The sequence below is a fragment of the Diplotaxodon limnothrissa genome, linkage group LG3, assembly GCF_057381915.1.
Source record: "Diplotaxodon limnothrissa isolate DT_005_m linkage group LG3, D_limnothrissa_male_GT1.1, whole genome shotgun sequence".
NCBI classification, from domain to species: Eukaryota; Metazoa; Chordata; class Actinopteri; order Cichliformes; family Cichlidae; genus Diplotaxodon; species Diplotaxodon limnothrissa.
Window position 1 is genome coordinate 6,465,715 of NC_140598.1, and position 22,972 is coordinate 6,488,686.

Here is a 22,972-nt window from a genome sequence, read left to right on the forward strand (position 1 = left end):
TGCGGAGAGTAACAATACTCTTACTAATTAGCTCCCTTTCACACCTTTGGGGATATTTATTTTTGTGTTTGCAGCGCTGTAAGCCAGAACAGCGAGAGAAAAATCTGCAACAGCGACGAGCCGAATGCTTACGTGAATCGCAGCAGCTGCACATGTGCTACGCTGAATTAGAGGATATCTTTGCTCTGGATTTCTATTTCTACTTTTTCATTTCTATATGATTCTTCTTGCATCTAAACAAAGATGATTCAATTTGCTAAATGTTGATGGCTCTTCGTGCTCAGGTGTAAATGAGACGTAATATTTGCTCTTGGTTTGGTTCTCCTGTACAGAACCTTGCAGTACAACAGAAACCTAAAAACATTATTTGTAGTTGTTATTCTTAGTTGTTCTGCTGCCTAAATACCACAGGGTCTGATTATGAAGTTATTGAGCTGCACATACTTTACGACCTGCTTAAGTTCGAGGTCACAGCGTCTGTAGAGCAGCTGGAACATAATGAAGTCTACAAGGTTAAAGTTTTCTCTTCAGTTATTGTTCTTTCTGCTGCTTGGTTTGATGGATCTGAGAGCTTTTGTTTTTATTATTGTTATTATAATTATCATGAATATTTTACTCTCTAGAAGCTTTAAAATAGTGTTTGTGTTTGAAAAAATTGATTTAAGAATTGAACAGAAACATCTGTCCTTCTGAAAATCGCCCAAAGGCACGGAGACAAAGTCAAAGGATGCAACCTGTAACTTTCTCTTCCTTCATGTCAGGACCATCATCCATGATTTATATAAAATGCATATAGCAACAGTAGCACTTTAGTTTGGACTTTATGATTTCTGTAACTGGAAAATATTATTTTGTTTAAAGACAGAAGTGACCGCATAGTTGCAACATCAAAGGGAAATATTAATTAATTAGCATCAAGTATATTTGTTGCTTAAGCGTTTGCACTATAACTTAAGTAGGATTATAACTTTTAAGGAAGGAAAGATTTCAGATATTTAGTTCACTGTTTCAGTTATTTTATATGAAATTAAAACATTTACGTTGGTCAAATATGATGCTCTAAATCAAATAAAAGTTTGAAAATAAATGATGTATTTTTAAATGCTGCAACAAATGTTCACAAAAAGTAACTATAATTAAAACCAGTTAAACAAAATCAAATGTTTGAATCATGCTTAACCAAATGCCAGGCTGGAGAGCTGAACCTAAAGTATACGTAGAAAGATTTCAACATCTGAGCAGTTTTTAATGTTTTTATCACATATAAATGTCACAGCAGTGGGTCCTGGCCCAATGCTTTGTGTTTTTGGTTTTCTTTGACTCTTGTTTTTCTTGCTTTTTGTTCTTCTTATTTATCAGGCTCTCAGTAATCTTAGTTCTCCCTCCCTCAGTGTTCATTTCAGCCTGTGTTTAGTTTCTGTTCCCGTGTCCCACGTTTCATCGTTTCATGTCGAGTCAGCCCTATCTCTCTGTTTCCTGTGTCTCCCCAGTCAGCCCCGCCTCCCTCGGGCACTCATGTGTGATACAGAGTAATAAACCTGACTACATTTGCTACACTCTCTTTATTACCTGTTACTTTAAAATTCATACACTAATTATGTCTGCCCATCTCTCTAATGTGAAGGTCAAAGGTCAACATCCCAGTGACATAAGAATAATCCCAAAGGGGCAAAGGCAGCGGTTAATTTAGCACATTTAGCATTAAGGGTACAGCAAGGATATACTTTTACTTATTGTGGCAGGGGTGTGGTCTCTGGCCTGCTGCAGTGGAGGCTGGTGGCGGGACGTTGGACGGCACAGGTGAGGGTGATGGAGCTCATGACTCTCCCCTTTATAGTGACGGGGGAGACTGGCGTGGGGGAAGCGTGTAGTGGAGGAAGCCGAGGAGAGAGCTGGTTTCTGGCTACAAAGACGGCGTCAAACCAGAAAAGATTGCTCGTGGTCAAATAATGTGTCAATCACCTGTGAATCAAACTGTGTGTGGCTCAGTTCATGTCACAGTGTTGTTTAGTATATCTTCACTTGTCTCACTCTCCTTCTGTTCTGTCCATCAGGACGATCCTCAGCGCTTACACAGATCCTCCATCGATGTTTTGGATCCAATCAGTGATCAGTTCTACGAGGAGGCCTGGATGTTCACCAGCGCTCGCTGCACCTCCATCTACCAGAAGGTGAGTGTACTCCTTTGTACTCAGATTAACATTTTACTTCTTAAAATACATTTTCATATATGAGCTTTCTATTATTTCATGGGCCATTTAATCAATATTAAAATTACAAGCATATCAACAAAGGTGAAGCTGGTTTTTTCCACTTGCTGTCACACAGTCATGGAGGAATACAATAAATACATAATCAGTCATAGATCCTGAACAATGACATTAAAAGAAAGTCTGTGGCTCTAAAAACTAAACAGTATAAAGACATGCTCCAAGCTGCTGTTTCTCTCCTCCTCCTCTAGGTTTTCCACTGTCGGCCATCCAGCGATGCTGGAGGGCTACCTGGCCAATGCTGGCCTACACAAAGAGGTCCCGGCTCGGAGGAGCTGAAGAAGATCCTTGCCTTCCTCGTCAGTTTCCTCTTCAGTTCCTATCCCAACAAAACCTTCTTGCACCTATTAGCTCCAAAGAGGCTATGGTGCCCGTGGAGGTCTGGACCTGAGGCCTGTGCTCATCACGTGGATAGAAAACACTCTGACACCATTCTGGAGGTCTGATGGGACTCTGACCAAAACACAGATGAAATAAAACTTGTGGCTGGAGCTTTTAAAATTACTTTTTCACCTCATAGATTAATGCTCATGATTGCATGTTAGCAAGACAGCATCTCCCCAAGGTGAAACTCTCAGGAGACGTTTACTCTTAAACTGTAATCTGGTTGAGACTACTTGAGGAGATCTTAGTAGCGAGTATGTGGATTTAGTCTCTTCACCAACAGCAGACAGACCCATGCCAAGAAAGCAGACATGTTCTCAAAGAAAGCCGAGAGCAGAGATTGGAAAAAGCTAAAAAGAAAAAGCTGCAGCTTCAGACGACTATCTGCCTGTAAGGCTGAAAAAGTCCAGTTACGCTCTATTTTGGGAAAGCTCCCAGTTTTGGTAACCTGGACTTTTATTTCCCCTCTTCTGCTACAGATGTTGACTGTGACCTCAGAGGCCAACTGGACCACACAGCTGCAGCAGGAGTGAGGGAGAGGAGTCTTCATCCAGCTTCAAAGAAAACATCCAGGTAAAGTGACGTGGATCAGCGGATAAAGCCGTCTCCACTTTCAAAGGAGATCCTCTGAGAGAGAGACTCTCTGAGCCATTTTAGCCTCAAATTATAGGACTTTATAGTACAGCAACACTTTTAAAGGACAAAAATAAGATAAACTGTGACTGTAATACAAACAAAGTATTGCATGTGTTTTTAAAAGTGTTCCTCCGATGGGCAGGATATCACTATTAGACTGTCCCACCAGCCAACTTCAACAAGAGAGCACAGCAGCATTCAGTGATCAGCACAGATGTTCCTCTAACACTCAGCATCTGATCCCTGTTGGTCTGTGTGCTTCTGCTTTTGCTCAGTTAGAAACCCTGCAGCAACCCGACCCAAAACTGTGTCTTCTTGTTGGCCTCAACGTTGAAGTGTCAAACGTCCAACATCTGGAAAGGAAACCACGCCAGTGTACTGTGATGTTTCACCAACATGTGGCAGACGCTGGTCCTGCCTTTCATGCTGACATCAGCAGAGAGCCCCGCCTACCTCAAAGCCTCCCCTGTCATGTATTGATCAGGATGATTATGAAGATGAGCGAGTGCAAATAAGACTGTAAAAGTCCACGAGCAGAATGTTTGGATGCTTTCTAATGATTCATGAATATCATGAGAGTGTTTGTGTGTTTTGTCTTTTCTTTGCTGACGTTTGTTACTAACAAAGACAATTTACGCTCTGTGTGTGTTTTCATCCTTACCAGCCGCACTCTAACTGCAATGAAGGAAACAAACTGTAGAAATGGTCGACTCAGTGACTTCATAAAATATTGAAGTGGTTCAGGTAGAGCCAGTTTTTAAATGACCATGAACACTGAGCGTATTGTATCTGTACAGCATGTTTTTCTATTAGACAGATTTGTAACAGAGGCCTTGCTCTCAGTAAGTTTGAAATCCTTTTCTGATTTATTTTGTAATCTCTGATCTTTGTGTATCCTGCTCAGTTTGCATGCTGCCTGTAGGAGTTTCTGTCTTTGTATTTGAAGAGAATTCATTGAATATACTCAGCTGCTTCCCTTTGGTGCCTCACACATCACTGAAGTTTTTCAGTGTCCAGTTATTTGTTTTTAATAGCTGTTTGAATTCTCTGTATGTTTGACCCTGTAGACTGTTTAATGGACTGCTCGTCTTCCTGTTTGTAACCACTGCCTGTTTAGGACTAAAGATTTGGATTTTTGACTTTAACACAGCCTCTGCGTGTCGTCCCTTTGTGTCCTCGTCCTCTGTGAATGTGTCACAGATGTTTCCATGATAATAACACAGCTTTCCCACAGTGGCTTGCAGCAGCATTTATTCACAGCACATTTGAGAAAGGTTCAGATTAACTCGATGAGTTTATATTCAGAATGATTCTGACAGTGGGCCACTGTGAATTGTGATCTTTCATCAGGTCAATGTTTAAGTTCAGTATTTCAAAGCAGGAGCTATGAACAGTCATCATGTTGGCATTAGAATTATTATTATTAATCATTATTAATAATGTCGTTACTCATGTATAACTTTGATTAGTATACATGAATTTTATCAATAGTAAAAATAATGAATAATTCATGTATAACTTTTATTGTGTTTTGTATATTAATTATATTTAAATAGAGATGTTGACCCTGTCTCTACAGTAGCATCAGTGTAACAGACATTATTGGTCCAAGCTGTCATAAATGGGGAGCCTGATCCTTTATTATGAAAACATGACGAGTATTTTTCTTGTCAGTTGGGAAGAAGTTGGTCTTTTTTTCCTTCTTTTTGCTCAGTTTGTCTTTTCTTTGATAATTGAAACTCTGATCAAACCTACTCATGTTCACAGCATGTAAAAGCAGCTGACAGTCCGTGGCATTGTTGTTTGTAGAGGTGCAGTGTAGTGGGAGCATAAATCAAAAGAAAACAGTAACATTTATGTAATAAAACATCTGAATGAAAATGAACAGGCCCTTTATGAACTTCAAAGGGATCTGAAAACAACACTTTTTAAAAGAGTATCTTGGGGTGCAGGTGGTCAAAATAGAAAACTGAGCTGAGACTCTAAGTTCAATCCATCCATTGGTTTTTACTTAGGAGGAAGAAATGTCAGGCTGGTGCAGGCTGGTTAGGAGCATGTGGTTATCTTTACCTAAATGAGTTCACTTTGTGGCTGCCAGGTTGGGCAGAAGTACCTGTCCCCTGTTAGGCTTAGCAAGGTTCTCCAGGAGTTTCTCCATGGGTAGAGCTTCTAGCTCCTCCAGCACATCTGTGGCCGTGCAGGCTGCCACTTTCTTGGTTGCTCTTTTTACCCCACTGGTGGATGAGCTGCAATGGTCTCCATTTGTCCCATATGTGTTTACTTCTTCTTCTTTTGCATATTAAACACATTATTCTGTTTCTATGTATTTGCTATGATTTGCTATTTGTTAAGTAACATTGCTTCACTCACTATGCCGGGTTTGTGTGTGGAAGCATTCAGTTGCTGGCAAATCAAACATTCTGCAAATGAAGCTGAATACTCAGTTACATGTTTCTTTACATTTTATTATGTTACAGATTAAGTCATTTGTTCTTACTTTGTTTGTCTTTTCAGTCTTCATGAGGGTCAGGTGTGGGGAAACGCCCGCCCGGCATTTCCTCATTTTAAAGTCCTGCTGATGTCACACATGACATCAGCAGGTCAAACCAAGTGGAGGGGTTTGTTTGTCCATAGAGATGCTTCCTTTTGTTTGTTTTAAGGTTTAAATGGATTTGTTGAATGTGTTTCTTTTCATCAATACTGCCATTTAGTTGTGTAAATGTGCATGTTAGAAGTGTGAAGAGGTTTTGTGTTTAGAAATTGTTAGCAGAGCTGCCCTGTGCAGCATTTATGGCATAATACTTTTAAGGGAGAATAAAAAGTCGACACATACATCTCATTCCTGACGGAGGACTCTACCACAACCCCTCTCCAGTCCATTCACAGAGTCATTGCATGATAAGACATGGATAGGATATGGGCGGGGCCTTTTACCGTCATTTTATTAAGGCACAAAGTACTAACACCTGTGGACACATAATCCAACACCCCCACTTGTACACAGGTTGGGGGGAAAAACAATCCTCCAAAAAAAACATCTTATATTCCAAACACGAATCCAGAGAATTTGTCTAACTTAGACTTTGAGACTGGTTTCGTCATCATATCTGCTACCATTGACTCAGTTGGACAGTAATCAATGAGCACTTTTCTTTCATGTACAGCTGACCTTATAAAATGATATTTCACATCAATGTGTTTACGTCTTGTCTGTTCACTGGATTCTTTGACAAAGCGATTGTTCCCTGATTGTCCTCCAAAATCATAGGTATTTCATACTCAAACTCATCAAGATCTTGAATCAAATAAGTCAAATACATACATTCCTGAATTGTTGCTGCTAATGCCATGTATTCGGCTTCACAAGTTGATAATGCTGTAGTTGTCTGCTTTTTGGTTTTCCATGATGGTAAATGGCCTGCATTTGTATAGCGCTTTTCTAGTCCATAGGACCCCAAAGCGCTTTACACTACATTCAGTCATTCACCCATTCACACACACATTCACACACTGGCGATAGCAAGCTACATTGTAGCCACAGCTGCCCTGGGGCGCACTGACAGAGGTGAGGCTGCCGGACACAGGCGCCACCGGGCCCTCTGACCACCACCAGTAGGCAAACACGGGGTTAGTATCTTGCCCAAGGATATTTGGCATGCAGCCAGGGTGCAGCCTGGGATCGAACCACCGACCTTCTGATTAGTGGCTGACCTGCTCTGCCACCTGAGCTACAGCCAGCCCTGATATCAAAGGACCATTTTCATTTAGGCTTACACAATAACCTGTCATACTGCGTCTATCAGAAACATCGGATGCCCAATCTGCATCACTGTATGCTTGTAGACCCAGTTTTCCACTTGAACATTTCCTAAAACACAGTTCTCTCCCTCGACTACCTTTTAAATACCTCAAAACATGTTTCACTGCTGTCCAATCATCAACAGTTGGCGCATTGAAATGTTGTGACAGTTTGCTGACAACATAGCTTAAATCAGGTCGCGTACAATGGCTCAGATAGATAAGACATCCTACCGCTTCACGATATCTCCTCACATCTGGTAATGTCTCGAATTTATCAGAATGAGTCCATTTCTGTTCACAGGGTGTTATCCGTGGCTTACAGTTTTGCATGTTAAATCTCTTTAAAATGTTCTCAATATATACTTTCTGTGACATTGTGACACATTCTTTTTCTTGAAGAAAATCTATTCCTAGAAAATGGTTAAGTTTCCCCAGATCTTTCATTTGGAATTTAGAAGAGAGCATTTCTTTCACGCCTGAAAGCACATTTTCATTGTTAGCTGCAATGAGTAAATCATCCACCCACACTATGATGATTACCTTTTCACTTTCAGTCTCTTTTGAATACACACAATGATCAGCAATATTTTGTCTAAATCCACAATTGCTTAAATAGTCATGTAAGGTTTGATTCCAGTTACGACCCGATTGCTTCAGCCCATAAAGTGATTTCTTTAGTCTGTACACCAGTTTATTAGTCTCACTTGATTCTATCTCAAAACCTTCTGGTTGTTGTATATATATTTCTTCATTTATTGGTGCGTGTAGATAGGCGGTTTTTACATCCATCTGGTGAACCAACATATCATCCTGAACCACTTTCTGCATCAAAACTCTCACACTCGATAAATTAGCAGTCGGTGAAAAAGTCTCCTCATAATCAACTCCTTTTGTTTGACTAAAACCTTAAGCCACAAATCGAGCTTTATATCTGTCTGATCCGTCTGAGTTCTTTTTAACGGCATAAACCCATTTACCCCCCACTGCTTTCTTTCCCTCTGGTAAAGTGGTTAAAGTAAATGTGTCATTCTCCTTAAGGGATTGAATTTCTTCACTCATCGCTCTTTCCCATTCTTTTGACTTGCTTGACACAATAGCTTCGCTAAATGATGTGGGTATTTCACACAACAATCTGTAGCAATAATCAACACTGGTTTGCATCTGTTCATTTTCACACTCTTTCACATCCGTGATATAGTCACTCAAATAATCAGGTCTCTTTCTGATTCTGGATGGATAACGTGTAGCTCCAGCATCTACTTTATCATCAGTTTTAACCTCAGACTCAGTTTGACTGCTTTCACTACCATCCTGTACACTTTGTGAAACTCTGGTTTTATGTTAAAGTGCTTTAGAAATAAAGTTGGTATGGTATGGTATCCTGAACATCCTCATCCTTCGTCTGTTTGGACCCACCATCTTTTCTGGATTCATAAACCTCATCTTCATACATCTGATCACTCTGTGTTTGTTGATCCATTGTCACGGGATTTAGTATTTTTATCAATCTGTGCTTTTCAACTTTCCCGGTTTTTGGGAAATAGATCAAATATGCTGGACTGTTTTTGTCATATCCCAAGAAAACACCTTTGTCGCATCTTGGATCCAGTTTCCCCCTATTTTGTTTATAAGCATAGCACAATGATCCGAATTTCTTCATTCTAGAAAGATCAGGTCTTTTTCCAGTTAACATCTTATACGCTGTCTGACCTGTGCGTTTATTAAAACACCGGTTCCGAATCACTCCCGCGGTTTGTACTGCATATGGCCATAAAGACTTTGGCAATTCGCTCTCAACTAACATGCATCTCGCCATGTCAAAAAGTGTACGCCAGTTCCTCTCTGCTGTTCCATTTTGATGAGGCGAATATGGCGCCGAAGTTTCCTGCCTAATGCCGTGTCTACTTAATAAATCTCTGAACTGTCTGCTTGTAAATTCAGTTCCATTATCAGAACGAATGCACTTGATTTTCCCATATGACGCCACCTCTGCAATAAATCTTTCAGTTGCCTGAGTTGTATCACTTTTGTGTTTCAGATTATATACAAATGTTGCACCTGAATAATCATCAACAAACGACAAAACATACTTAAACCCTTCTTTAGAGTTTGGCGTAATCGGACCAGCTAAATCCGTATGTACCAACTCTAATGCTGTCCTGGCCTTTTCATCGGGTTCTCGGTTCCTAGTTTGGATAAACTTCCCTTGTATACAGGCTTCACATTGCATATTTTTGTTGATTTTACCCTTAATGTCCATTCCATCGACATTTTGCAAATTTTGAACATCCTCATAATTACAGTGCCCTAGGATTTCATGCCACGTTTGCATATCAAAACATCCATTACATTTCTCCTCAAACTCTTGCACAGTATTTATAAAGAACAGTCTCTCATGTTCATATATAGGGAATTTTGTTCCATCAACATGTTTAAGAAAACTGTCCCCGTGTTTGAAAACCACAGTGGCTCCGTTACTAGTAGCTGCTTTTACTGACAAAATGTCCTGTGGAAATGATGGAATGTAGAGTGCTTGTTTCAATGTTACCTTGTGACTTCGTCCTTTACTGTCAATCATACTTATCTCAGCATCTCCTCGCCGCTTTGCAGCTCCTCTGCTCCGCCTTCCGTCAGCCAACTCTACACAATGAGCCTCGGGTCGAAATGTATCATCAAACGTCTTAAAACTCTCGAGCTTCGTAAAGATATGTGACGTCGCTCCCGTATCCACCAGTAGCTGATTGTTCAGCATCTCCCGGCCGCCGTCCGGGACCCTCTGGGGTTCGGAGCCCGTCTTGAACGCGTAGTCCTTCTCCATAACCCCTCTCGCTTCATCCCGTCTCAGCTTCCTTCTACAGGTCGCATCTTTGTGTGTACTACTCTGGCAAAAACTGCACCATACTCTGGATCGGCACGTTCTTGCAGTGTGTCCCTTTAGTCCACATTTAAAACACACAATCTCATTATTCTTTGATCTTCGGTCGTCTGCTCGCCAAAAAGTAGAATCCTGATCTAATTGCACTTTTGTCCTCATTACGTTGTCATCTGTTACAGCCGCACGCATTCTCTCGGTTTCTTCATAACTTCTGAGTTTTACTTTAAACTCTGAGAATGTGATTTTTGCTTCGCTCTGTGTAACGTGCACAATCAGGGGTTTAAATGTCTCTGGTAGTCCTTTCATTATCATTGCGATCAGAAGTCCATCAGTTAATTGCTCACCCGCATTTTTTAACGCTGTGATAATTGCTTCTGCTCGGATAATATAGTCCGTCACACTTTCATTCCTTTCATTTGTGAGAGAAGTAAGTTCGGTGTACAGACTTATAATCCGTGGCTTGCCCACTCCTGCATAATGACCTCTCAAAATTCTTAGAGCTTTCCGTCCGTCATCAACTGCATCTCTCATAACTAACGATAAACTTTTGTCATCTAGAAAGTGTATCAACTCTGCATATGCTTCTGCATTTTTGTCATCATCTTCACCTTTGGCTTCTCCATCACCCTCAGCCTTCAAGATGACATCTTTCAAACCTTGTAGTCTGAGATGACCAAGGAACTTTGTTTCCCATATCTCATATTTCCTTTCATCTCCATCAAACTGCAAACAGGAATATCGACTACCCGACTCTGCCGTGCGTCTGCTCATGATGCTCAAAATCGCTTACTCACTCAATCGTGCCAAACTTTTAACACCTGCCGGTATCTTGCGGTTTCAGGAAACGCTGCCCTTCCTTTGGCAGTTACAGGACCTCCTCTTTACTGCTGTCTGGGCCCATAACCTGTTAGCAGAGCTGCCCTGTGCAGCATTTATGGCATAATACTTTTAAGGGAGAATAAAAAGTCGACACATACATCTCATTCCTGACGGAGGACTCTACCACAACCCCTCTCCAGTCCATTCACAGAGTCATTGCATGATAAGACATGGATAGGATATGGGCGGGGCCTTTTACCGTCATTTTATTAAGGCACAAAGTACAAACACCTGTGGACACATAATCCAACAGAAATGTATAGAAACCAATCATTTACTGACAGCATGTCTGATGGAAATAAGTGCAGATTATGTATGAAGTCTAACTGCACACAGTAACTGTGTTACAATAAGGACTTAACAGCGCCCTCTGCTGGAGTGTTTCAGTACTGCGTTAACTAGAATACACCACCTCCTCCTCACACCACCTGCTACAGCTCTACTCTTCTATGACTACAGTCATCCACAGCACTGATGTGAGGTCACATGGTTCATATGTAAGGAGCACAGCTGACCTCAGGTCAGTTTAATGACTGTGAGCAGCAGCTGTGTTATTGTCACTGTGACAGGGAGACACTCTCAGACACAGCGCTCATGTCAGCTTGTTCTCATGCAGGAGGATCAGGAGCTCCATGTTTGTCTTTCTGTTTGAATCATGATGTGTTTGTGCCATCAGAGTCTGTCATGAGTACTCAGGGTTTCACAGCAGCTCTTCTGGATGCTGACGAGGACTCCAACCTCATGTTTCACCTCTCTGAGCTTCTGATGTCTGTGAACACTCGTGTTTCTTCTCTGGGCTCATCTGGACAAAAACACCTTTCTGTGTTTGGCTGCAGCCTCATTCTGACTGACAGGAAGTGTGTTATCCATGAGCTGCACTTCTGTGAGGAAGTTTCCTGCTGTGTTTCCTGTCTGTGGACAAACACGAGTGTTCCAGCTGAGGACTTGGTTCCTTCCACCTGTCCATACAGGACATCACGCTGTCTGCAGCTCTGTAAATGCAGCTCCAGGTCCTTCCACGTGCTGCTCTGTATTTGTGCAGTTTGTAGTGTGTCCTGGGAAACGTAGCACACATGGTGTTCTTCTGCTGTTTCCTCCTTTCACTGAGTGTGAAACACTGACGCTGTGCTGTTGTTCACAGAGGGGAGCTGATTCTAGCTGCAGCTGGACTCTGTCATCTAACTGAATGTGTTGGTGCTGATCACGGGGCTCTGAGGGGGGAGCAGCAGGAGGACTCTGGATGCTGACGTCAGTGTATCTGTGGAAGCTCCCACAGCGTGTCTGTCATTCAATATTGTGCTGTATATTGTATCTATGCAAAGATGAACAGACTGTGTGTTCACTGGTCTCTGTGCTGCAGCTGTGGAGCAGGGAAATTATTTTACTGCTATTGTTAAATAATTGTCATTATTACCATTGCATTAATAATATAATCTGGAGTTTATATTGCATTCAGGGGTTGAACAGTGTGTGTCTTTCAGAAAGACTAAGTTGCAGGCTGACAGGAAGTTGCAGGTTTGCAGAGTGTGCCTTTTGCAGAACTGAAACCGAAAGCAGAGTCTAAGTGCAGGTTATTTTGAGGAGCATTTGAGGACGAGACACAGACAGTAGGTGAAGAGGTGACACAAAGAGCATGTGAGGTCAACACATACACACACATTAGTTAAATTTATTTAGAGGAACCGTCCTTGTTGTCTCGGCAAGAAAGAGGAACAATTCATTTTAAGATAAGAACGGAAAGTACCAAGCCATGAAAATAGAAGATGATTTTCTAGGTGAAAAGTCATTCTGGTGTTGATCTGATCTATGTATAAAATGTACCGGTGACGCATGAAGGGGCGTCAGTAAACAAACCCTGATGCTATAAAATATCTGTTCATGCTTTGATTAAGTCGAGGACTACTGGCTGTCATCATCACTCCCTCCTCCACCCTCAGCAGTCCCAGCATGCTGCTGTGGTGCACCCCACCCTCACTCTACACCTGAGCCACAGACCACACCCTCCACCTCAATATACACCACAGTTTTCTCTGCTGTGGAAATGAGATCAGGAGGAAATCATCATTATTATTATTTAATAAACGCTCACATTAATGTGGGCTTATTTGTTTCATATTAGAAACATTAGTTGAGTGTTTTTAGTATAAAATGGTCAAAGTCCCTCTTTTTGCTCCTCCCCTCACCTGTGGATGGACGCTGCTGTTACCGTGGTGACAGCTTGGATCTCTTTCAGTCCTGCCTGGTTATCACTGCAGGAATCTTTACTTTCACATTTATTACAGGTAATAACTCTGATTTTTCTGTGTATTACGAACCAAATGTATCCTGATACACACAGAGGTGGATGAGCAGAGGTCACATGATGAAAGAACAAACATGGAGTCTTTGATTTATTTAGATATTTATTGATGAATGCAAACAAACCTGACACTGAACCATCGTCCAGCAGAACAAACCTGATCACATGACCTGCTGACCCAAACAGTGAAAAGCTCCATGGCAACAACAACAAACAGCCTCACATATGTTAACAGAGGCTGTCTTACAGTCTTTACTGTCTTTCTCCTGTTTGGACACAGATCTCTGCACATCTTCATCACAGTTACTCACAGACGTGCAGAGTGTGTGGATATCAAAGCTAAGTTTCCACCATGTTTGTAGTCTGTACTGGGACTCATGGAGCATCTCTCTATGAGCACTCAGTGCTTTAAACAGTGAGTCCCAGTTTAACCAGCAGCCTTCACACCACACATCACACAGACATGGAAACTTCAAACTTCAGACTGAAGACACCATCAGAAATAAACAGATTGTGATGAAGATGAAGAACTGGACCAGTTTGCTGTGGTTTCTTCTGTTCCTGTCAGAAATAAGAGTCTGGCAGCACTTTGCTCTCCTTCCACATGTTTAAGGAGGAAGTGAAGAAGAGCGAGTGAGTCGTCTTCCTCTGTGGGCCCAACATCAGGCAGCAGCCACGTATTTTTAAAAACCCAGCACACTGCTTCAGAAACACTGAGTCCAGGTGACCAGAGTCATGTGATCAGTGAGGTCTTCACTCAGGACGTCACTGCTTCAGGACCTGATTCAGAGGTTTATAAGGACGTGGATCATTGGTGCTGATGTTGTGTGAGAGCTGGTGAACCATGGGGAACATAAATAACAACCAGGCCATCAGCAGTTCTACCCCCAGCTCTAACACCTACATAATACACTATACATATAGTTATTGTTAAGGTTCAAATATTGAGGAAGGAGAGTACAAACAACCAGGTCCAGAAGAGCTTGGTCAAACAATTGATTTTAATGAACACAGGCGTGGGGGGACCAGCGCCGTACGCAGACAGCGCTGATCTCCGACTAATCAAAGCATAAACAGATATTTTATACCATCGGGGTTTGGATTTAATGACGCCCCTTCAACGTCACACAGATACATACATACATACGTCAAATCAAAACCACAATGACTTTTAACACAGTTTGAAAAGAACATTATCTCTATCTTCATGGCAGATGTTTCCTGTCAACCTTTTGACTGCCGCTTCTCCAAAACCACAGACCATGCTCTGCAGTAAGATACCACTTCTGCACGCCCGCAGTTGCAAGCCAACATGATTAACCTCTCACCTATAACTGAATGTATCTACTATGTGTGTGTGTGTGTCACGACCTCACTTGGCACTCTGTGTCACCTCTCACCTACTAACGCTCGCAGTCAAACAGAGGCCACTCTCAAATGTGTCAGCAGTTTACTAAAACTATATATGTAGTATATTGAATAAATGTTTTAATCAAGAACCTCTACTAGAAGCTTAATAAAAGAATATAAAAGTATAAAAGATAATAATGAACAACCTGGTTATTCAAATAGCATCATCCAAACAGCTCCTCAGAATAAGCTGCACTTACACTCTGCTTTTAGTTTCACTTTTGCAAAAGCACGCTCTGCAAACCTGCAGTTTCCTGTCAAGACTTTGCACAGAGTGTCCTCAGAATCAACAGAATCAGCCCATACACACTTAAGATTATAACAAGCATTCAAAAGCATTTAAGATCATAGATTCAACTCAACAGTTTAAAGTGGTTATAACTGCACCTGTAGTAAAGGCTAATTGGGTACCAAAATGTTTAAACATCTGAATGCAATATCAATGCTGTAGATTATATTATTAATGCAATGGTAATGATGATGATTATTAACAGTAGCAACAAAATAATTTCCCTGATCTCCACATTATATAGGTTATAGTATGTTCTATATAAACGTAGCTGAAGCAGTTTCATTTGTAGCTTCACGCTGCACTTCACATGTTTGTCCACCAGATGGCAGCACAGAGGCCTGTGTTGGAAAGCTTTGAGTAATAAGATAAGATAAGATAAGATAACCTTTATTAGTCCCACACGTGGGAAATTTGTTTTGTCACAGCAGGAAGTGGACAGTGCAAAAGTTATGACGCAAAAATTAGAATACAATAAGAATAAATACAGTACACAGCTGTACAGAATAGAATAAAATAATATACTATATACAGTAGAATAAAATAGAATAAAAATATACAATAAGATAAAAATAGAATACGAATGCTATATACAACTGAGTAAAAATACAACGATGCCAGAAAGGATTATTGCACTTAGTGTTATTGCACATGTGTGGATGTGTGTGTTTGTTCAGTTAAAGTCTTTGTTGTGGAGTCTGACAGCAGTGGGGAGGAAAGACCTGCGAAATCTCTCCGTCCCACACCGTGGGTGCCGCAGTCTCCCACTGAAGGAGCTGCTCAGTGCTGTCACAGTCTGCTGCATGGGGTGGGAGACGTTGTCCATCAGGGATGACAGCTTAGCCGCCGTTCTCCTGTCACTCACCACCTCCACTGGGTCCAGAGGGCATCCTAGAACAGAGCTGGCCCTTCGGATCACCCTGTTCAGTCTCTTCCTGTCCCCAGCAGAGATGCTGCCGCCCCAGCAGACCACACCATAAAAGATAGCAGAAGCCACCACAGAGTCATAGAAGGTCTTCAGGAGTGGGCCCTCCACCCCAAACGACCTGAGTCTCCGCAGCAGGTACAGCCTGCTCTGCCCTTTCCTGTAGAGGGCGTCTGAGTTATGAGTCCAGTCCAGTCTGTTGTTCAGATGAACACCAAGGTACCTGTAGCTGTCCACAGCCTCAATGTCCATACCTTGGATGTTCAGTGGTTGCAGTGGAGAATGCTTGTGCCTGCGGAAGTCTACCACCAGTTCCTTGGTTTTACTGGCGTTGATCTGGAGGTAGTTCAGCTGGCACCAGTCCACAAAGTCTTGAGTCAGTCCTCTGTACTCCTTGTCGTCCCCATCAGTGATGAGGCCGACTATTGCAGAGTCATCAGAGAACTTCTGCAGGAAGCACTGGGTGGAATTGTGGGAGAAGTCTGCAGTGTAGATGGTGAAGAGGAACGGAGCCAGAACCGTTCCCTGTGGGGCCCCCGTACTGCAGACGACCCTGTCCGACACACAGCCCTGAGTCCTCACATACTGTGGTCGGTCGGTGAGGTAGTCCAGGATCCAGGTAGTGAGGTGATGGTCCACTCCAGAGTTCTCCAGCTTGTCCTTCAGAACCGAGGGAAGAATGGTGTTGAAGGCACTGGAGAAATCAAAGAACATGATTCTCACAGTGCTTCCAGCGGTCTCCAGGTGAGCGAGGGAACGATGTAGGAGGTGAATGACGGCATCATCCGCGCCAATGCCAGGCTGGTAGGCAAACTGAAGTGGGTCCAGTGATGAGCTTGTTAGGCGCCGAAGCTGAGCCAGGACCAACCGCTCCAGGGTCTTCATCAGGTGGGATGTCAGAGCCACCGGCCTGTAGCTGTTGAGGTCCTTGGGGCGTGAAGTCTTTGGCACTGGTACAACACAGGAGGTTTTCCAGAGCTGTGGGACTCTTCCCAACCTCAGGCTCAGGTTGAAGAGGTGCTCCATCACCCCACACAGTTGGTCCGCGCAGGACCTGACGACCCTCGAGCTGATGCCATCTGGGCCCGCTGCCTTCTTGCCATTAATCCTCCTCAGTTCCCTCCTAACCTGGGTGGTTGAGAGAGACAGGCTGGAGCCTTGTGTTGAGTGTGTATTGGATGCTGTTGTTGGGGGTGGGGGGGAGTGAGCAGGGTGAATAGAGGAGGTGTGAAGTGTCTGAGGTGTCAGAGGTGGAACAGCAGCAGTGGGGGTGGGTGAGTCTGCAGCCGATGTTGCAGACTGTCTCATGGTTGAATCAAATCTGTTGAAGAAATGATTCAGTTCATTTGCCCACCTCACATCCCTCCCAGGCAGAGAGTTCTGCTGTTTGTGGCCTGAGATGGTTCTGAGGCCTCTCCAGACTTCACCAACGTTGTTTTGCTGAAGCTGGTTCTCCATCTTCTGCCTGTAGCTGTCCTTCCCATTCCTTATCAGTCCCCTCAACTCTCTCTGCACCCTTTTCAACTCCTCTTTGTCTTTGGATTTGAAGGCCCTCCTCTTCTGCTTGAGGACAGCTTTAATTTCTGGGGTAATCCAAGGTTTGTTGTTGGAGAAACACCGTACAGTCCTGGTAGGTACAGTGTTATCCACACAGAAATTAATATAGTCAGTAATGCATGTAGTAAGGCTGTCGATGTCCTCTCCATGGTCGTCACAGATCACCTCCCACACAGTCGACTCAAAACAGTCCTTAAGAGCCTCCTCGCTCTCCTCTGACCATCTCTGCACTGTGCGGGTGGCTGGTGGCACCCTGCGCACTAAGGGCTCATACACAGGGACAAGGTGCACCAGGTTGTGGTCAGATTTGCCCAGGGGAGGGAGAGGTGATGAACTGTATGCCTCTTCAGCATTGGCATACAGTAAGTCCAGTGTTTTATTGTCTCTGGTTGGGCAGGTCACATACTGGGTGAAGGTGGGCAGTGTGGAGTCCAAAGAGGCATGATTGAAGTCCCCTGATATTATGAGAAGGGCTCTCGGTGATTGTGTTTGCAGTCTGCTGACCACTGAGTGGAGAGTGTCACAGGCTGCATCCGCGTTGGCCGAGGGGGGGACATACGCTGTTATTGCGATAACATGCGAGAATTCCCGGGGCAGATAGTACGGACGCATGCTAACGGCTAACAGCTCAATGTCTCTGCTGCAGAGTTGTTCTTTCACAGTGATGTGCCCAGGGTTACACCATCTGTCGTTCACAAAAACTGCCAGTCCCCCTCCTCTCCTCTTACCGCTCTCTCTCGTCCTGTCCGCTCGCAGCATCTGAAATCCCGGTAGTGTCACGCTTGTGTCCGGAGTTAGCGGTGTTAGCCACGACTCCGTTAGCATCATGATGCTACATTGCCGGTACTCCCTCTGTGACCAGGTTAGCGACGTGAGCTCATCCATCTTATTGGGCAAAGATCTTACGTTTCCAATGATTACAGAAGGAAGAGATGGTCGATAACGTCTCCTTCTCGGGCGACGGCGCTCCTTCCCAGCACGACACCCCCGTCTTTTCCTCCTCAGCTCGCTGGGAATGTCGGGTCTGTCTGCCGGCAGTACCGCTGCGGGACGCAGCGCTAACAGCTGATCCTTACTGTAAACAAAGGATCCCTGCTCTGAGTCCCCAGACACGCGTGAAAAAAGTAGAAATAAACTAAGAAAAACGACCAGAACTAGCACAAAACGGTAGAACATGGTTGCAGAGTCTAATTACTGATACGTCAGTTATAAAAAATTACGAGAAGAAAAGATAAGAAAGAAAGAAACTCAGAATGAGCAGAGCTGCTGTAACAGGCTGCCGCACACGGGGGGCGCCGGAATGAAGCGTTTTCAATCCAAGCTTCAGAAAGCTTCATGTGGTCATCAAGGAAGCAACCAGGAAATATCTGCTGTGTGTAAAAACAGCAACACAAGAATCCAGGATGAAGACAAGAAACTCAAAGCTCACAAAACAGGTGGAGCTAATTTTGTGACGTGTTTCTGTAAAAACACCACAGAAGTGAATCATCAAAGTTTCCATGTGAGCTGATGATGCTGCTGCAGAGTTTCTGTGAACCTCCTGTGACCCCGCCTCCTCATACAGAGACATCTGATTGCTCTTCAAACTGCATCACGTGGACACATGTGATTGTGTGTTGTAGTATTGATCCCAATGCTGGTATCAGTCCTGGATCAATAACACTGGATGGATGCGTTCAGCATGGAGCCCCTGAGCTGTGTTACAGACAAACATGGAAACTGACAGGTCTGTGTCATTCACAGTCTGTAACACTTCTAAACAACAGAGGCTGACCCAAGTGCCTCAGAGCCAGGCACGCTCACATCACAGCTCTCTAAATAAGCCAGTTTCAAAATAAGAGCTGAAAGCTGTGTTTGCTTGTGTTAGCTTATTATTGTGGAGACTAACATTCAGTGATCATGTGTTCAGACTCATAATGATTACTCTCAGAAATCCTGATCTTTGTATTTACTGTGTGTTGGATCAATAACTGAGATTCATGGTATCACACAGCTGTGCTGCTGCTGATGTCAGCACATCTGGAACAATACGAGGTATCTGCTAGCAGACTGAGCAGGACGTGAGACCTGTGGACTGTTTAAAGCTGTCCCTCCACAGCTCACTCAGACCTGATCCACACCTCAGTGATATTCTCTGACTTCCTCAGTAGAGACAGAAACCATTCAGATCTGGGACCATCAGCTGACTGATGATGTCACACAGACTGTGTTTTTCAGGAACAGTGATTCTGATGTGAGCCTGCTAGCTGACAGCAGACCTGATGAAAGCACATGTTCACATCTGTGAGGACAGACTGGACTCTTTGACTGCACCTTGGTTCTCCTCAGAGGTCTGTACAGGAGCATGTCCACCCCCACTGAAGATCTCAGTCACTGTGAAACATAGAAAGCTGCTTGTGTGGCCTCTGCCTCACATTTAGATACAGCTACAGGTTTCTCTGTCAGTCAGACTGAAACAGTGTCCTGATGCTGCATCATTCAGCTCTGTGCCCCAGTCAGCATCACTGGGAGCTACCAGTGTTTCTGCCCTTTTCCTGTAACACTACACTCAGCACAGGCTCAGCTGGTATCCAGTGTTGGACTTTGGCTTCAGCTGCTGTGATAGATCCTCTAACATAGATCAGCTCTGCTACATGTTGTTAGATAAGTGCAGCTGCTGTCATGTCCTGATGTTTCTCTGGCTCAGCAGCTTCTCCATCAGAGGTTCACATGGAGCTGATCCAGTATCTCCAGTAACTGTGTTCTGTGCCTCACTGGTTCATCCTTCTGTCTGTGTGACGTCAGTCAGATGTTGAAGTTAAACTCTGTAATCTTCACTGTGTCACAGAGTTCAGTGAGTCCCGTTATTCACAGTATCAATCAGATCATCAGAGAACAGCTGATCAGCAATCAGTGGTGCCAACAGCGCCTCCTGTGGTGAGAGGATGCAATAATGCAATGTAGCATTTTTCCACTCAACACTTGCAGTCATGGAAACTGTCTGTTGGATCTGTGTGACGTTGCTTTCTTGGTTAGAGTTCCTCACAAATGTCCAGATGATTCTTCTAATGAGGCGTCGACCATGTTTGCAGCTCTTTGGAAGAAAACGTCGCCCTTTGCCATCCTTACTTTTCTTTGACTTCTTCAAATGCAGCTGAACTCCAGCTGGTATTTTCTTGGACTTTGCAGCTGTTTCTGGTCATCAGTTCATTCCTGCAAACCTCTGAAGCTGAACAACAATGATGCTGCATTGCTGGCTGATCCCAAAAGGTTGATTCTGTTCATCTGGACGTTTTCAGAAACGTTTGCTCACTGATCAGGTGACTTCTTCAGTCTCAGCTGACTGCAGCTTTACAAGCTTACAAACAGCACATTTGCACAATGACTGAAAGCAGCAGCACCTGATATATATGATACTAATATAATACATATACATATATAATCCATACTAATGATGAAGGAACTGAGCTCACAGTCCATTGTTCATTCAGTGAACTACTCAGTTTATTTTGGGCCTCAGAAATGCTCACTCTGTTTGTACATCACTGTCAGCAATAGACTCATTCTGCTGTGTGGACAGGAACACATGTGACATCACTTCCTGTTTGTTTGTGACTGAAGAGGAAGAAGTTTACAAGGAATCATTTAGAAGAGTTTCAAACATCAACTGATTGAATCCATGAATCTGAAAACGTGTTTGTGAGTGAAAGAGACAGACATGTACAGACTGAACTATCTGTTCAACAGTCAGAGTGTTTCTGTAACAGGAGACACTCTTTACACTCCACTCAGCACAGGGACACTGAGGAACCAGGAGTCCAGACTGTAAACCCAGGATAAAGAGTTTGAGTGAATGTGGTGTTGAAGGTGTGGAGGTGGATCAGAGTGTCAGAGGAGACTCTGTAGAAGGACAGAGTGCCAGCAGGACAGTCCACATACACTGCTGCTCTGTTAGAGACAGAGGAGGAGGAGGAGGAGGAGGAGGAGGAGGAGGAGGAGATGGATGTTCGACTGTAATTGTGCCAGACAGAATGAGGACCATTATAATCACAGTACAGACTCCAGGACTGATCATTGCATCCAAACTCACAGTCATCACTGTCTCCTTTCCTTCTGATGCTTCTGTAACTCACTGATATATAAACGTCTCCTCTCCACTCGACCTCCCAGTAACAGCGACCAGTCAGACCATTTCTACACAGCAGCTGACAAACATCAAATCTGTCTGGATGATCAGGATATGACTGAACCTCCTTCACACGTGTCACCTTCCTGTTGTTGTCAGACAGTTGGAGCTTTGGGTACACTGTGTTTGTGTCGATTGTGAGTTGACAGGAATCTGATGGAGAGAACAAACACAATCCAGCTGCAGTTATTGATCCATCATCTGTTCATTGATTGACACTTTGATGATGACTCCTGACATGATGAAGATGGTTGAATGTGTGCTGCTTTGTTTTCATGAATCCCATTAAAAACACACTTACACTTCCTCAGACCTGGTCTCAACCATCGGACTCCAGCAGGCTCCACCCTGAAAGGAGGAGGGGGGTCAGAGCAGCACAGTCAGCATGCACACATGGACATTACATGGCTCTCACACACACACTGTTACACACTGAGCTCAAAGCTCGGCTCCACTGTTTTATTCAAAGAAATCTACATTTATTTATCAGCACATTTAAAAACAGCTTGAGCCAAAGTGCTGCACAGAGTAGAGAGAAAATAGGAAACATACACAGTAATGACTATAAAGACTGGTCAGGATTGAAAGCTACAGAGTACAAATGTGTTTCCAACCGGCTTTTAAAAATGTCCAGTGTTGGTGACGACCTGATGTGAAGGGCGACTGTTCCAGAGTTTGGCTGCAGCCATCGATAAAGCTCACCTCTGTTTTTACGTCTAGTTCTGGTCAGAAGCTGCTTATCTGCAGACCTGAGGGCTCCACTTGGATTCTTTTGTTAAAGAGAGATAAGATGGAGCCAATCCATTCACAGATTTAAAGACAACCAGATCTGGAAGTGGATTCTACCACGTACTGGTAACCAGTGGAAAAAGCTGGTGATGGGTCGTCTAGCACAGACCCACCGCTGGAACCAGACAATTGATGAGGGAGAGAACTGTGACAGCGCCGTTCCTTCACTTGACCTCAGTCGCTCTCGTCTGCTCCCTCGTAACACTGCTCTTTATTGAGCTTACATGAATATGCACAAGTTCATTATGACGTCTTACACAGGTATGAACAAAGAGTACCAGTCTGTGCATAGTGTCTGTGTGTGTGTGTGTGTGTGTCTGTGTGTGTCTGTGTGTGTGTGTGTCTGTGTCTGTGTGTGTGTGTGTGTGTGTGTGTGTGTTCCAGATGTGACCCTGTGACCCCAAAGCTGGTGCTAAGAGTCCAGCGGTCCCCCTAACAAAGGGCTCTTATACTTAACCAGACACAGAGTAGGTGTCCTCCTACACCAGGGGTCTCAAACTCGCGGCCCGCGGGCCAATTGCGGCCCGCAGGACGATAGTTTTTGGCCCCACCTTAATATGAAAATGTAATGTTAGTTTGATAATGTATGACACTTTACAGTGTTGTGGGCGGAGCTGAATTATCCCACCAATCAGGGTGGGATATGGATCTCAGGGGACACCAGCCGGGCTTGATGCAAGCAGGGAAACATTT

The 22,972-nt window shown here is 43.7% G+C and overlaps 1 protein-coding gene across 1 annotated transcript; it reads left to right on the top strand.

Annotated features, from left to right (window-relative positions):
- The first annotated feature begins 1,949 nt into the window (after positions 1 to 1,949).
- Positions 1,950 to 3,347, top strand: LOC146634336 (phospholipase D1-like). The gene is made up of 3 exons (XM_085350424.1): positions 1,950 to 2,171; positions 2,462 to 2,710; positions 3,134 to 3,347. The coding sequence occupies exons 1-3, from the start codon at positions 1,950 to 1,952 to the stop codon at positions 3,185 to 3,187; spliced, it is 525 nt and encodes a 174-aa protein (XP_085206550.1). The 3' UTR covers positions 3,188 to 3,347.
- Positions 3,348 to 22,972: the final 19,625 nt, after the last annotated feature.